Consider the following 16,411-nt stretch of genomic DNA (forward strand, 5'->3'; position numbering starts at 1 on the left):
CACAAGAACGGTGAGCAAAAATCCCAGAACCACACGGGGGGACCTAGTGAATGACCTGCAGAGAGCTGGGACCAAAGTAACAAAGCCTACCATCAGTAACACACTACGCCGCCAGGGACTCAAATCCTGCAGTGCCAGACGTGTCCCCCTGCTTAAGCCAGTACATGTCCAGGCCCGTCTGAAGTTTGCTAGAGTGCATTTGGATGATCCAGAAGAGGATTGGGAGAATGTCATATGGTCAGATGAAACCAAAATAGAACTTTTTGGTAAAAACTCAACTCGTCGTGTTTGGAGGACAAAGAATGCTGAGTTGCATCCAAAGAACACTATACCTACTGTGAAGCATGGGGGTGGAAACATCATGCTTTGGGGCTGTTTTTCTGCAAAGGGACCAGGACGACTGATCCGTGTAAAGGAAAGAATGAATGGGGCCATGTATCGTGAGATTTTGAGTGAAAACCTCCTTCCATCAGCAAGGGCATTGAAGATGAAACGTGGCTGGGTCTTTCAGAATGACAATGATCCCAAACACACCGCCCGGGCAACAAAGGAGTGGCTTCGTAAGAAGCATTTCAAGGTCCTGGAGTGGCCTAGCCAGTCTCCAGATCTCAACCCCATAGAAAATCTTTGGAGGGAGTTGAAAGTCCGTGTTGCCCAGCAACAGCCCCAAAACATCACTGCTCTAGAGGAGATCTGCATGGAGGAATGGGCCAAAATACCAGCAACAGTGTGTGAAAACCTTGTGAAAACGTTTGACCTGTATCATTGCCAACAAACGGTATATAACAAAGTATTGAGAAACTTTTGTTATTGACCAAATACTTATTTTCCACCATAATTTGCAAATAAATTCATTAAAAATCCTACAATGTGATTTTCTGGATTTTTTTTTCCTCATTTTGTCTGTCATAGTTGACGTGTACCTATGATGAAAATTACAGACCTCTCTCATCTTTTTAAGTGGGAGAACTTGCACAATTGGTGGCTGACTAAATACTTTTTTCCCCCACTGTATATACATATTGTAAAGTGGTTATCCCACTGGCTATAAGGTGAATGCACCAATTTGTAAGTCGCTCTGGATAAGAGCGTCTGCTAAATGACGTAAATGTAAATGTACCAACACATTCTCTGAGAGCAACTTCTCCCAACCATCCATGAACAGTTTGGTGACGAACAATGCCTTTTCCAGCATGATGGAGCACCTTGCCATAAGGCAAAAGTGATAACTAAGTAGCTCGGGGAACAAAACATCGACATTTTGGGTCCATGGCCAGGAAACTCCCCAGACCTTCATCCCATTGAGAACTTGTGGTCAATCCTCAAGAGGCTGGTGGACGAACAAAAACTCACAACTTCTGACAAACTCCAAGCATTGATTATGCAAGAATGGGCTGCCATCAATCAGGATGTGGCCCAGAAGTTAATTGACACATGCCAGGGCGGATTGCAGAGGTCTAGAAAAAGAAGGGTCAACACTGCAAATATTGACTCTTTGCATAAACGTAATGTAATTGTCAATAAAAGCCTTTGACACTTATGGAATGCTTGTAATTATACTTCAGTATATCATAGTAACGTCGGACAAAAATATCTAAAAACACTGAAGCAGCAAACTTTGTGAAGAACAATACTTGTGTCATTCTCAAAACTTTTGACCACGACTGTACATGACCTTTAGCACATGACCTCACATGTGAATCCTTAAAGAGATGGGTGGGGCTAAGGCTTAAGAGGGTGTGAACAATGCTGAATGGGTGTAGACAAAAGAGCTCTCCAGTAGGTGTCCCAAAACATTCAAGGGCCATTTTCCTCAAAAAGGGGGGTTACAAGTTTATTACATAATTTACATTTTAGTCATTTAGCAGACGCTCTTATCCAGTGCGACTTACAGTTAGTGAGTGCATACATTTTCATACTGGCCCCCCGTGGGAAACGAACCCACAACCCTGGCGTTGCAAACTCCATGCTTATCAACTTTCAAACCAGAATTACTTTCCAATTGTTCCTCAAATGCAGTGTAAGATATACCATTTTGTAGCTCTGAGTCTCAACTTTCATCCAATGTAAAAAACACATTTCAAATTTTGCTACATAAGACCGATTCAAGGCGGTCGGTCACATTTCTCATTGCACCAGGCTCTAAACCTAGAACAGGTAATCCACATTCCAAGGTGGATATTTTCAATTATGTTGCAGAGAGAAGACAGGACAAATGTGAGGATGTTTACAAATTCCATTAGATCCACGGGGCCGACTGAGAGCAGAGGCAGATAATAACCAGCTATTGATGAACTATTAAAATAGTGGAGAGAGACACTGGTGCCACACTGCACAATGCTCTCAGAATACAATGGGCCACCAAAGACAAATCACTTGCCGGAGTCCACCAGGGCTATTTCTGCTCTATATTTTCTCTCTCCGTTTGTGTTTCGCAAATGAAACCCTATTCCCTTTACAGTGCACTGCTTTTGACCAGAGCCCTATGCCGATCAGTCTGTGAGCTTCCCAGAGGAGCGGGAGACATGGTGAAGAGCCGCGGTGTGAGTGCCTGCCAGCACCGTCCAGAATAGACTAGATGATAGGTGGATGATAGTTCACCGTACAGAGTGAAGTATAGCCTAGTGCCTAAGATTGGTTACGGAGAAGATTTAAACAAGGGGTCTCTGACTCCGGTCCTGAAAGCGACTGGAAGTGTGGGCTTTTGCTCCACTGCAGCACTAACGCAAATGTAAAAATTGTAAAAAAGAATGGTTATCACTATCAGACCAGTTTTATCAGGTGTGTTAGAGCTGTTAGTGTTAGATTCTTTATTTGGATACGCCATTTGGTTAGAATGTACATTTTCCTTCTGCCTTTTCCCCCCAACACCCCCATGAGAGGCTCAGGGTCAGCCACATTGCAGCACACCTCGATGTATTTTGGGTTTAAGTACTACCTGAACTTGTCCTATAAGAGCGCTCAATTACTGCTGCAAAATGCCAAGTTGTGCCATATTTAACATGACCCAAATGTCCACCACCCCACTGTAGTTTTGACCTAATTAGAAATTGGAGAAGGCACCAAAATGTACATATTTAACATAAATATTAAATATGCATTAAATGTTTATATTTAAGGTACAGAAAGAACACACCCCGTACGTAACACAATCTCCCTGGTGTGAAAACTCCCTTCACACGCGACGCAACATGCATGTAGTCAGCCACACCTGGGGATCAGGAGGATTGTCTATCAATCACATTGGTGTCCCACCCACCTGACCCTTCCTAGCCAATTAGCCGGCTCCATTTATCACCACACCTGTGATCAATCCTCACAGCTGACAGCCTTGATTAACTCAGAAGATTGAGTTAGGTGTGTGTGTGTGTGTGTGTGTGTGTGTGTATACGTGCGCGACTCACCGTGCAGTCTGTGCTGTCTGTTATCTTTAGGCAGAAGTCTGACGTAAACTCCAGCTCGGAGAGACACACTGCGTTACAATCGATCCCCTGGGGAGAGGAGTCCACAAACATATGATCAATACACACTCACACTTTCACATTCTGTAATCAAACAAACCAGGAAATTAGAACACGCTTTTGGTCTTTTCAAGCAAGAAACAGAAGAACAGTGAAGTATCAGCGATACAAGACAACTAAGCACTTGTACTCAAGGTGATTGCATTCCCCCTGTTCTTGAATACAATTCCCCAAAAACAGAATACTTACCACAACAGAGGCCAAAACAAGAGGATTGACCCCCAACAAAGGACATACATGCTTAAAAAAAGTTTGTACATGTCATGGAAATTCTAACCAAGTGAGAGAGACTTTGTCATTTCTTCAAACAATCATCTTTATTTAATATCGGTTAATTATTGCAATAATGGAGCTGGTCAACGTACCACCCGTAGGTGATTAGTTGAGAGCCCCACAAACAGGAAATGTCTTATATAGTGGACCTACAAATGCTTTGTCATGGCTGGTTTCACCCCTCCCCGGCAGCTCAAGGCATCATAAGCTACCTTGTTTTCTTCTTGTGGCTATGTGTATTGGGTCATAGCGCACAAACAATTGATAACGTTAGTTCCGTTACACCTCTCTGTTCAAGCCAGCCTCTGTACACCTCATATCTCCACACAGCTGTGCCCTTGAAAGATATGAGAAGAAACAGGATGGGCTGAGACACTGTGGTCACTCTCAGAGGGTCTTTGTCTTGACCGTGTGACTAAGTTGAACAGAGGCAGAGTGGAAAAATACCAGCTCCTTCTTACAAGAGCTTCAAACAGGCAGTGGAAATGTACAGGTTTAAGGCTCATACAGCGCATGTGCATAACAAAAGTTGTAATTTTGCCACGACATACACTACCACTCAAACGTTTGGACACACCTAGTCATTCAAGAGTTTTTCTTTATATTTTAAAATATTTGACATTGTAGAATAATAGTGAAGACATCAAAATTATGTAATAACACATGGAATCATGTAGTAACCAAAAAAGTGTCAAACAAATCAAAATATATTTTATATTTGAGATTCTTCAAATAGCCACCCTTTGCCTTGATGACAGCTTTGCACACTCTTGGCATTCTCTCAACCAGCTTCATGAGATAGTAATCTGGAATGTGTGCCTTCTTAAAAGTTAATTTGTAAAATGTATTTCCTTCTTAATGAGTTTGAGCCAATCAGTTGTGTTGTGACAAGGTAGGGGTGGTAAAAGACAAAGTCCATATTATGGCAAGAACAGCTCAAATAAGCAAAGAGAAATGACAGCATCATTACTTTAAGACATGAAGGTCAGTCAATACGCAACATTTCAAGAACTTTGAAAGTTTCTTCAAGTGCAGTCTCAAAAACCATCAAGCGCTATGATGAAACTGGCTCTCATGAGGACCGCCACAGGAATGGAAGACTCAAAGTTACCTCTGCTGCAGAGGATAAGTTCATTAGAGTTACCAGCATCAGAAATTGCAGCCCAAATAAATGCTTCACAGCGTTCAAGTAAGAGACACATCTCAACATCAACTGTTCATAGGGGACTGTGTGAATCCGGCCTTCATGGTCAAATTGCTGCAAAGAAACCACTACTAAAGGACACCAATAAGAAGAAGAGACCTGCTTGGGCCAAGAAACACGAGCAATGGACATTAGACCGGTGGAAATCTGTCCTTTGGTCTGGAGTCCAAATTTGAGAATTTTGTAAGACGGTGTGGGTGTACGGATGATCTCCGCATGTGTAGTTCCCACCGTAAAGCATGGAGGAGGAGGTGTTACGGTGTGGGGGTGCTTTGCTGGTGACACTGTGTGATTTATTTAGAATTCAAGGCACACTTAACCAGCATGGCTACAACAGCATTCTGCAGCGATACGCCATCCCATCCGATTTGGGCTTAGAGGGATTATCATTTGTTTTTCAACAGGATAATGACCCAACACACCTCCAGGCTGTGTAAGAGCTATTTGATCAAGAAGGAGAGTGATGGAGTGCTGCATCAGATGACCTGCCCTCCACAATCCACAGACCTCAACCCAATTGAGATGGTTTGGGATGAGTCGGACGGCAGAGTGAAGGAAAAGCAGCCAACAAGTGCTCAGCATATGTGGGAACTCCTTCAAGACTGTTGGAAAAGCATTCCTCATGAAGCTGGTTGAGAGAATGCCAAGAGTGTGCAAAGCAGTCATCAAGGCAAAGGGTGGCTATTTGAAGAATGTCAAATATAAAATATATTTTGATTTGTTTAACACTTTTTTGGTTACTACATGATTCCATATGTGTTATTTCATAGTTTTTATGTCTTCACTATCATTCCACAATGTAAAAAATAAAATAAAAAATAAGAAAAACCCTTGAATGAGTAGGTGTGTCCAAACTTTTGACTGGTACTGTACATTACACAACTAGGGACGGTTTTACACCCCTTTTCAATTTCACTTTCTAAAACACATTCCTTAACATTGTGAGAGGAAAAAAGCCATAACTGTTTTAACAGGGATTTGCAATTCCCTGAGAGACAGGCGCTTAATTTTACGCCATTCTGACCATCCTTAATGGAATGTTATTGGATCGTATCAGAGGGAGGCAATGGACGAGAATCCATGCAATTTGGGCTGAGGGGGAGCTGTCCATTTTCCACTGGAGGGGAGAAACTATCGATTAGAGGATTCAAATTCCATTATTTCACCTGCTCCGCTCATTCATCATGGAAGAGACGTGGGAAAGAACATGCTACTTAACAAAATGGAGGATGGGTAGAGGAAGGAGCGTCCACGGAAATGACAGAGAATATGATCAAAAATGGTTTTAAAAAGGAATCAATGCTCTCATTTGTGTGTGTGATGTAGAAAGTCCATTAGGAAGCGCAATGTGTGTGTATATAAGTGCAGGATCTGTGAGGATGATTGTGCTTGTAATATGTATGTATTAGTGAGTGTGTTGTACTCTCCCTGCGGTGTATGTGTGTATGTGTAGTCTCTCTGCAGTGTGTGTGTGTTTTCTCCATCAGCTCAGCGAGCGCCTCTCCATCTGCAGGGGGGAGAGAATAATGAAGTTTCCTAAAGAGGAACTTAAACAAGGATTAGACTTATCACTCACCCAGTGCTACAGCTCTGACACACGTACACACACACACACACACACACACACACACAACAACCTGCCTCCAGGGACCGATCTCTCTTTACGACTAACTTTCTCTCCCTTGCTCTGTATTCCCCCTCTACACCCACTATTTCTGTAACCTTTTTCCTTTCTATATACCTTGTGTGTGTGTGTGTGTGTGTGTGTGTGTGTGTGTGTGTGTGTACCTGTATGACTGCAGGCTTAGAGATGAGTGTGTCTGGTTTGAGGACCTGCACCACGGCCTCTGGCACCACGGCCTTCTTCATGCACGCCATCTTGAACCCGTATACGTCATCCCAGAATGCAATACGGCCCTGGTGCTTCTCCGTGTCGCCCACTGCAGCCAGGCTGATGGTGCAACGATCTGGGTAGACTAAAAAGAGAGTAAGAGGGTGAGATGTATGGATAGACTGAACATAGAGAAGAGTGGCGCAGTGGTCTAAGGCACTGCATCGCAGTGCAAACTGTGCCACTAGAGATCCTGGTTCGAATCCAGGCTCTGTCGCAGCCGGCCGCGACCGGGAGACTCATGGGCGGCGCACAATTGGCCCAGCGTCGTCCAGGGTAGGGGAGGGAATGGCCGGCAGGGATGTAGCTCAGTTGATAGAGCATGGCGTTTGCAACGCCAGGGTTGTGGGTTCGATTCCCACGGGGGGCAAGTATAAAAAAATATATATGTATTCACTAACTGTAAGTCGCTCTGGATAAGAGCGTCTGCTAAATGACTAAAATGTAATAGAGGAGAAGATTGATAGGCGAGTAGGGATGGGCATTTGAAATTATTTCACTATTCTTTTCGGATAGTCAAAAATAAGAAAAAGAGATACAGAAATCCTCTACACTCCTCACCAATCAGAATGCCACAAAATGCCACAACAGCAGACAATGTGCTGTTGTTTTCAAGGTGTTATATCGGTAGTTTTTGACTAATAGTAGCTTAGGCTAACAGTGAAAGAGTCTGCTGTTCGCCATCATAGAACTGATTCTGAGTGTTTTGCATTGATCTGTTTCTTGTGTTGTGGACCCTCTGTTGGTTCGTACATGTACTAGGCTAATCGCTATTTGAAGTGGGGAAAATGCGCTATGATACTAAAATGCCTTTTCATGTAAAACGCAACCCATAAACCATAGCCCATGAGATAGAAAATGAGCTTGAAAACAAAACAATCACTCCTGATTTTCGATTAACCGTGCCCATTCCTATAGGGGAGGGAGTGGAGATATATGGCCAAATCCAGATACCCGTACTTGCATCCTAAATAGTAGGCCGTTTGGGTATGCGAAAATAGAACGTTTTATACTATGTGACATTTCAAAAATGTTGTATGCTTTTAATTCCAGGATGCCATACTCATTTCGGCTTTTAATATAGTACAAATCTGCTGCATGCTATTGAGGAAGAAAATCTTATTTAGTTTGACAACAGCTGACAATCAGATAAGGGGACAGGCTGTACCAAAATTAACGAATGGCGGAAAACAATGCAATTGCGCATTCGATTACGCAGTCTCATGGGTGAGCCTTGTATGTTGATATTTGTTGATTACTGCATACATTTTACTAAACAGTACATTCTAAATAGTATTTACAGTGGGTATAGAAAGTCACCACCTTCTTTCAAAATGTTCACCTTTTGTTGCTTTACAGCCTAAAATGAAAACACATAAAATCAAACTTTTTCCAGCATTATTTACACACAGTAACTCACAATATCCAGGTAAAAAAATAAAAATTGAAAAAACTCTGAAAATGTATTACAATTAAAACAGTAAAATACCCTATTTGGATAAGTGAACACCCCGCTGAGTTAATACTTGGTGGAACCACCTTTTGCTTGAATTACGTCTCTACTAACTTTGCACACCTAGACTGTGCAATATTTGCCTATTCTTCCTTGCAGAATTGATCAAGCTCAGTCAAATTGCATGGTGACCGCTCATGGACTGCACTCTTCAAGTCATTCTACAGATTCTCGATGGGATTTAGGTCGGGGCTCTTACTAGGCCCCTCAAGGACATTCACCTTCTTGTCCTTCAGCCACTGTACGGTTGCTTTGGCGGTGTGTTTTGGGTCATTGTCATGTTGAAACGTGAACCATCTTCCCATTTTCAACTTCCTGGCAGAGGGCTGCAGGTTCTCCTCAATAATCTGTTGGTATTTTGCACTGCCCATTTTCCCTTCTATCCTGACAAGAGAAACACCCCCACAACAGGATGCTGCCACCGCCGTGCTTTACTGTAGGCATGGTGTTCTTTGGGTGGAAAGATGTATTGGGTTTTCGCCAGACATATCGTTTTGCGTTCAGGCCAAAAAGTTAAATTTTGGTCTCATCTGACCACAGCACATTTTGCCACTTGGCCTCGGAATCTACAATGTGCATTTTGGCAAAGCTCAAACGAGACTTGATGTGGCTTTTTTTTCTTGCCAGATTTGTGGAGCACTTGTGATATTGTGGTCACATGCACACATTGACCAGTCTTTGCCATAAAGGCCTGAAGCTCCTTCAAAGTCGCCATTAGCTTCTTGGTAGCCTCTCTGATCAGTCTACTCCTTGCCCGGACATCCAGTTCGGAGGGACGGCCTGATCTATGCAGGGTCTGGGTGGTGCCATACGTCTTATACTTCTTAATAATGGTCTTAACTGTGCTCTGAGGGATAAACAAAGCCTTTGAAATCGTTTTATATCCATCCCCTGACTTGTGCCTTTCCACAACTTTATTTCGTAGATCTTTTGAAAGTACCTTTCCGCCCATAGTGGATTTTTTGCTTTGAATTGCGCTACTAAGCAGTGGAGTCCTCTATGAACAACTGTTTTTATTCTGAACACATCAAAGTCACTACAATTGATCACAGATGGAAGCCAATTAGCTTGATTTGTGATCTGGAAGGTGGTTGGTTATACCTCAGCAAGTTTGCAATTGCAATTCTAAGGGGGGGTGTTCACTTATCCAAATAGGGTATTTTACTGTTTTACTTGTAATTAATTGTCAAAGTTTTTTTGATTTTTTTTTACTTGGATATTGTTGGTTACTGTGTGTAAATAATGCCGGAAATAGTTTGATTTAATGTGTTTTCATTTCAGGCTGTAAGGCACCAAAAGGTGAACATTTTGAAAGGGGGTGGTGACTTTCTATACCCACTGTAGCACTATTAGTACACAGTATGTAGTTTTAGTAAGTAGAAGGCAAGATACATTTCGGACACAGCCTCAGTCTATGGTGGAGATGACCACCACAGTGTGTGATCTAAAACGACAGAAAGCTAAAAGGCACATTTATATTGGTCAGACACTGGGCGACTATGTCACTTATTTATTAATTAAGAGTTCTGAGGAGTCTGGCTTTGAGTTGGATGCCTTTTCCCCCTGATTCCACTGCTGAATCTGAATTCCTGACTTGCTATCAACGCTGCGGTTGCGTGCACGATCGGGACCTTTAATCATACTGATATAAATTGCTAGTCTGGTGTTGTGTGGGAAATCCTGAAGAGTCAGGATCTGGGGCTCATACCCCGACACGCCTGATTGAAATTGACCTTTACACTATCTCTTTATGGTGGGAAATGTTTTTTTGTTGTTGTTTTTTAAGGGTACTGTATACTGTATATCAGGTTATGAGGCAGGTACAACAGTAATCATGGATTTGACTAGATTTGATTACTTGTTACCATATTTAGCTTACCATATGTTTACCAATTTCTCATACCAGTTACAAAAGAGGAAAGGAAGTTATTGCAAACATTACCCTAACAGTACGAAACACATTTGACATGAATTTCACTCTCAGATTGAAACCCCATTATAAGAGACTCTGGTGTCCTAGTTGCTGTGGGTGTGGGACTCGGCATCCATTTCATAAAGCACCAGTAACGAGGATATCCATCAAATACCAGACCCTTATGGCCGCTCTGTCCTACTTTTTACACTTTCTGTCAATAATGACCTTGTTTGCGACTCATGTTTATGACTGGGACAGAAATACAAAACATGCTTGTTGTAGAATCTATTTTTTAAGTATTTAAAAAGTTTTCTTTTTAAAAACACATTCCTACAAATCAAGGGAGTAATTCACCTCGATACAGCCACAGAGCCAAACCAGGCTCACAAAAATACTAAGACATTAAACCCCATCTGAACGTATTCTATAAACATTAAACCATGAATTTGAAATGAACATTAAACATGAGTCTTAATGTGTTTTGTAAACGTTAAACATCTAAAATGTGTTTATCTGAGTGGTTAATCGGCTTGGTGATTTGGCTGAGGCTGAAGCGCTTGGGGCCATGGCTGTTCCCGCCGTGGAGGGACATTACAGCCATTTGCTAAAGTGCTAGAATTTAAGAAAGACATATAACCACTACAAAGTTGTCACAGAATAACCTACCTTCACAAACACAATCTCAAAGAGTAGACTGTATATGACACACGCACACACACTGACTGGCGGGAAGCTACGGACAGCAAAATGTCTCGTAGTGCTGTCCACTGTAGAACTCATTGTGAAATCCATGGACGAGAAACCATATACCATGTGTACACAGTCAGTGCTGAGAAAAATAGTGAACTCCTGACAACCATGGATTGTTTTTTTTCAATGCTTTGGTTCTGCAAATGGATACATGCACATTATTTTAAAAAGAAAGGAAAGATGACAGGAAAACAGTAGTATGTAGTTGGGTAGGATGGCAAGAATGCTTCAACAGATGAGATCTTGTAAACATGTAGAATTTACAATGCAATTTTTTTTTTAAATGAATTTAAATGAAAACGGACAAACTACAGTTAAAGTGGAACGTACATTTTGTAACATTTGAACCAAACTCACAGTACCATTAAGATTAAGATACCATTCTTTTTGTTATCTTTTAATTTGGTCATACTAATTTATGCAACTAAAACACGTCATACTACCATAATTCTGAATTTGTTTTAATTGAAACATTCCTAAATACTAATAATTAGATCAAAATGTGTTAGGAAACACCTTAAAAGGTGTCAAAATGTTTTTCCACATTTGCTTTACTATGTTTTATGCTGCATCTCATGAACAAAATCCATCAAGTTCCTGTAATACAACATAAAACAACAAAACAACACAATCTGTTATTGTGACTGCTGTATATATTCCACCTCAGGACAATAAAAACAACAAGATGGCACTTAACGAACTGTACGAGGCTATAAACAAGAAGTAAACCATGAACACGGAGGCTGCTTCCTTGTTCCTGGTGATTTTAATTCCGCGACATTAAGACAATTAATGCCCAACTTCCATCAACACGTCTCCTTCGCAACTAGGGGCGATAAAGTCCTAGACCACTGTTACTCTACCCACAAGCAAGTATACAAAGCCCTCCATCATCCCCCCTTTAGCAAATCAGATCATGACTCTATACTGCTGCTTCCTATTTACAAGCAGAAGTTCAAACAGGAAGTACCCGTGATGTGCTCCATTGAGAAATGGTCCTCCGTTTCGGAGGCTATGCTACAAGACTGTTTTGCTAGCACTGAATGGAATATGTTCCGGAACTTCGCCTATAGCACTGACGAGCTAACCACCTCCATCACCGGCTTCATTAGGAAATGCATCGCCGACGTTGTCCCCACAATGAAGGTTCGCTGCTTCCCCAAACAAAAGCCCTGCATTAACACAGAGGTTGGTGCTAAGATAAAAGACAGGGCTATCGCATATACAGAGGGGAAAAAAAGTATTTAGTCAGCCACCAATTGTGCAAGTTCTCCCACTTAAAAAGATGAGAGAGGCCTGTAATTTTCATCATAGGTACACGTCAACTATGACAGACAAATTGAGAAAAAAAATCCAGAAAATCACATTCTAGGATTTTTTATGAATTTATTTGCAAATTATGGTGGAAAATAAGTATTTGGTCACCTACAAACAAGCAAGATTTCTGGCTCTCACAGACCTGTAACTTCTTCTTTAAGAGGCTTCTCCGTCCTCCACTCGTTACCTGTATTAATGGCACCTGTTTGAACTTGTTATCAGTATAAAAGACACCTGTCCACAACCTCAAACAGTCACACTCCAAACTCCACTATGGCCAAGACCAAAGAGCTGTCAAAGGACACCAGAAACAACATTGTAGACCTGCACCAGGCTGGGAAGACTGAATCTGCAATAGGTAAGCAGCTTGGTTTGAAGAAATCAACCGTGGGAGCAATTATTAGGAAATGGAAGACATACAAGACCACTGATAATCTCCCTCGATCTGGGGCTCCACGCAAGATCTCACCCCGTGGGGTCAAAATGATCACAAGAACGGTGAGCAAAAATCCCAGAACCACACGGGGGGACCTAGTGAATGACCTGCAGAGAGCTGGGACCAAAGTAACAAAGCCTACCATCAGTAACACACTATGCCGCCAGAGACTCAAATCCTGCAGTGCCAGACGTGTCCCCCTGCTTAAGCCAGTACATGTCCAGGCCCGTCTGAAGTTTGCTAGAGTGCATTTGGATGATCCAGAAGAGGATTGGGAGAATGTCATATGGTCAGATGAAACCAAAATAGAACTTTTTGGTAAAAACTCAACTCGTCGTGTTTGGAGGACAAAGAATGCTGGGTTGCATCCAAAGAACACCATCCCTACAGTGAAGCATGGGGGTGGAAACATCATGCTTTGGGGCTGTTTTTCTGCAAAGGGACCAGGACGACTGATCCGTGTAAAGGAAAGAATGAATGGGGCCATGTATTGTGAGATTTTGAGTGAAAACCTCCTTCCATCAGCAAGGGCATTGAAGATGAAACGTGGCTGGGTCTTTCAGCATGACGATGATCCCAAACACACCGCCCGGGCAACGAAGGAGTGGCTTCGTAAGAAGCATTTCAAGGTCCTGGAGTGGCCTAGCCAGTCTCCAGATCTCAACCCCATAGAAAATCTTTGGAGGGAGTTGAAAGTCTGTGTTGCCCAGCGACAGCCCCAAAACATCACTGCTCTAGAGGACATCTGCATGGAGGAATGGGCCAAAATACCAGCAACAGTGTGTGAAAACCTTGTGAAGACTTACAGAAAACGTTTGACCTGTGTCATTGCCAACAAAGGGTATATAACAAAGTATTGAGAAACTTTTGTTATTGACCAAATACTTATTTTCCACCATAATTTGCAAATAAATTCATTAAAAATCCTACAATGTGATTTTCTGGATTTTTTTTCCTCATTTTGTCTGTCATAGTTGACGTGTACCTATGATGAAAATTACAGGCCTCTCGTCTTTTTAAGTGGGAGAACTTGGACAATTGGTGGCTGACTAAATACTTTTTTTCCCCACTGTAAGACTATCGCAGCCAACGCCGAGGCTACGGCTGAGGACACGAACAAGTACAAGAAGTGCCACTAAGGACAATATAAAAGGACAATATACACTCAACAAAAATATATATGCAACATGCAACAATTTAAAATATTTTACTGAGTTACAGTTCATATATGGGAATCAGTCAATTGAAATGAATTCATTAGGCCCAAATCTATGGATTTCACATGACTGGGAATACAGATATGCATCTGATGGTCACAGATACCTTAAAAAAAAGTGGACGTGGATCAGAAAACCATTCAGTTTCTGGTGTGACGACCATTTTCCTCATGCAGTGCGACACATCTCCTTTGAATAGAGTTGATCAGGCTGTTGATTGTGGCCTGTGGAATGTTCTCCCACTCCTCTTCAATGGCTGTGCGAAGTTGCTGGATATTGTCGGGAACTGGAACACATCGACCAAGAGCATCCCAAAAATGCTCAATGGGTGACATGTCTGGTGAGTATGCAGGCCGTGGAAGAACTGGGATATTTTCAGCTTCCAGGAATTGTTTACAGATCCTTGCGACATGGGGCCGTGCATTATCATGCTGAAACATGAGGTGATGGCAGCGGATGAATGGCACAACAATGGGCCTCAGGATCTCATCACAGTATCTCTGTGCATTCAAATTGCCATCGATAAAATGCAATTGTGTTTGTTGTCCGTAGCTTATGCCTGCCCATACCATAATCCAACCGCCACCATGGGGCACTTTGTTCACAACGTTGACATCAGCAAACCCCTCGCCTACACGGGCCATCTGCCCGGTACAGTTGAATCCGGGATTCATCCGTGAAGAGCACACTTCTCCAGCGTGCCAGTAGCCATCGAAGGTGAGCATTAGCCCACTGAAGTAGTTTACGACGCAGTTCTAAGCTAACATATGCAATTGTTTTAAGATCGTCATACCAAGGATCAAATAGCTAATTTGTAGGTTAAACCTTTCGGACGCTACAGACGTTTTTGTTAGAAGACTGATTTTCGGGATGTCTCATGGTCTGACAAATGCCGCTTTAGCTCTGCCACCTTTCATCGCAGATGCGGAAGGGCGATATCGGCAGGGCGGTGGATTGAGACACAGCACATGCAAAAAAACTGATATCTCTAGTTTAAACAGATGGATTTTGATGGGGATTATTGTATTTTGTTAATTTGATTTCCGCGGGGGCGTGGAAATTGTAGGCTAAGGGTTAATCAGCTTCTTCATATACCACACCTGTCAGGTGGATGGATTATCTTGGCAAAGGAGAAATGCTCACTAACAGGAATGTAAACAAATTTGAGAGAAATAAGCTTTTTGTGCGTCTGGAAAATTTCAGCGATCTTTTATTTCAGCTCATGAAACATGGGACCAACACTTTATTTGTTGCGTTTATATTTTTGTTCAGTATAGGAACAAGGTGGAATCCTATTACACAAGCTCTGACGCATGTGGCAGGGCTACAGTACATTACGGATTACAAAGGAAGACCCAGCAATGATCTGCCCAACGATGCCTCTCTACCACACGAACTCAATGCATTTTATGCGCACTTCGACAAAAACAGCACCGAGCCGTGACCCAGGGGACTGGGTGATCACGCTCTCAGAGGCCGACGTGAGTAAGGTTTTTAATCAGGTCAACACTTGTAAGGCCGCAGGGCCGAACGGTATTCCAGGGTGCGTTCTCAGAGCATGCGCAGAACAGCTGGAAAGCACATTCACGTCATTTTCAACCTCTCCTTGTCCCAGTCTGTAATCCCCACGTCTCAAGCTGACCACCATCATTTCTCTTCCCAATAACTCTAAGGCTACCTGCCACAATGACTACTGCCCTGTAGAACTCACATCTGTAATCATGGAGTGCTTTGAAAGGCTGGTTATGACACACATCAACTCCATAATCTCAGACACCCCAGACCAGTGGTCACCAACCGGTCGATCGCAATCGAAGGCATTCCTAGTCGATCACCAAACATTTCTGTAAAAACACAACAACAATAAAGCCAAAGTCAGTACAGTATGAAGATAGGATAAAACAGCTTCTCCAATAGAAATCCCCAATCACACTTGTAGGCAATGTCATGGTGACGTTGGCTAGCTAAGCTCATGCATAGAAACACGTCATCGGGTCTAAAGGTTGTCTTGTGCCGAACTGCGCATGTGTAGACATTCAAATCAACATCACTCCTGCGATATAAAGTTGTTTTTCACGAAAATGAATATGTGTCAGCTTGTCACTTTCACAAAGTTGGAGTAATAACAAGTTAACCTACTTAAGACAATGGCTCGAATCTAGGTTGTGCCTTTAGATTTAACAACTAAGGAAGAATTGTTCACTTCTCTCATTGACTTCTCAAACCTTGGCCTGGTCGGTTTCACAAGCGTTCCCGGAAGTCTAGCAATGTTGCGTCTCTGGGTTTAGAAACTCTGTGATAAAGCCTTGTGTTCCCAGAAGTCTCGCGATGTTGCGTCTCTGGGTTTAGAAAGTCTGTGATAAAGCCTTGTGTT

General features: G+C 42.4%; 1 protein-coding gene across 2 annotated transcripts in view; it reads right to left on the reverse strand.

Annotated features, from left to right (window-relative positions):
- Window positions 1-16,411, reverse strand: part of LOC311111698 (protein arginine N-methyltransferase 3-like) — a 133,757-nt gene that overhangs the window by 42,397 nt on the left and 74,949 nt on the right. For both annotated transcript variants that reach the window (XM_084154492.1, XM_084154493.1), the window contains 2 exons: window positions 6,787-6,974; window positions 3,405-3,491 (listed from right to left, as the gene is read on the reverse strand). In XM_084154492.1, coding sequence (XP_084010618.1) covers window positions 3,405-3,491; window positions 6,787-6,974 — 275 coding nt within the window. The remainder of the gene's footprint in view (window positions 1-3,404; window positions 3,492-6,786; window positions 6,975-16,411) is intronic.

Source organism: Coregonus lavaretus, assembly GCF_964263955.1.
Source record: "Coregonus lavaretus genome assembly, chromosome: 37".
Classification (NCBI taxonomy): Eukaryota; Metazoa; Chordata; class Actinopteri; order Salmoniformes; family Salmonidae; genus Coregonus; species Coregonus lavaretus.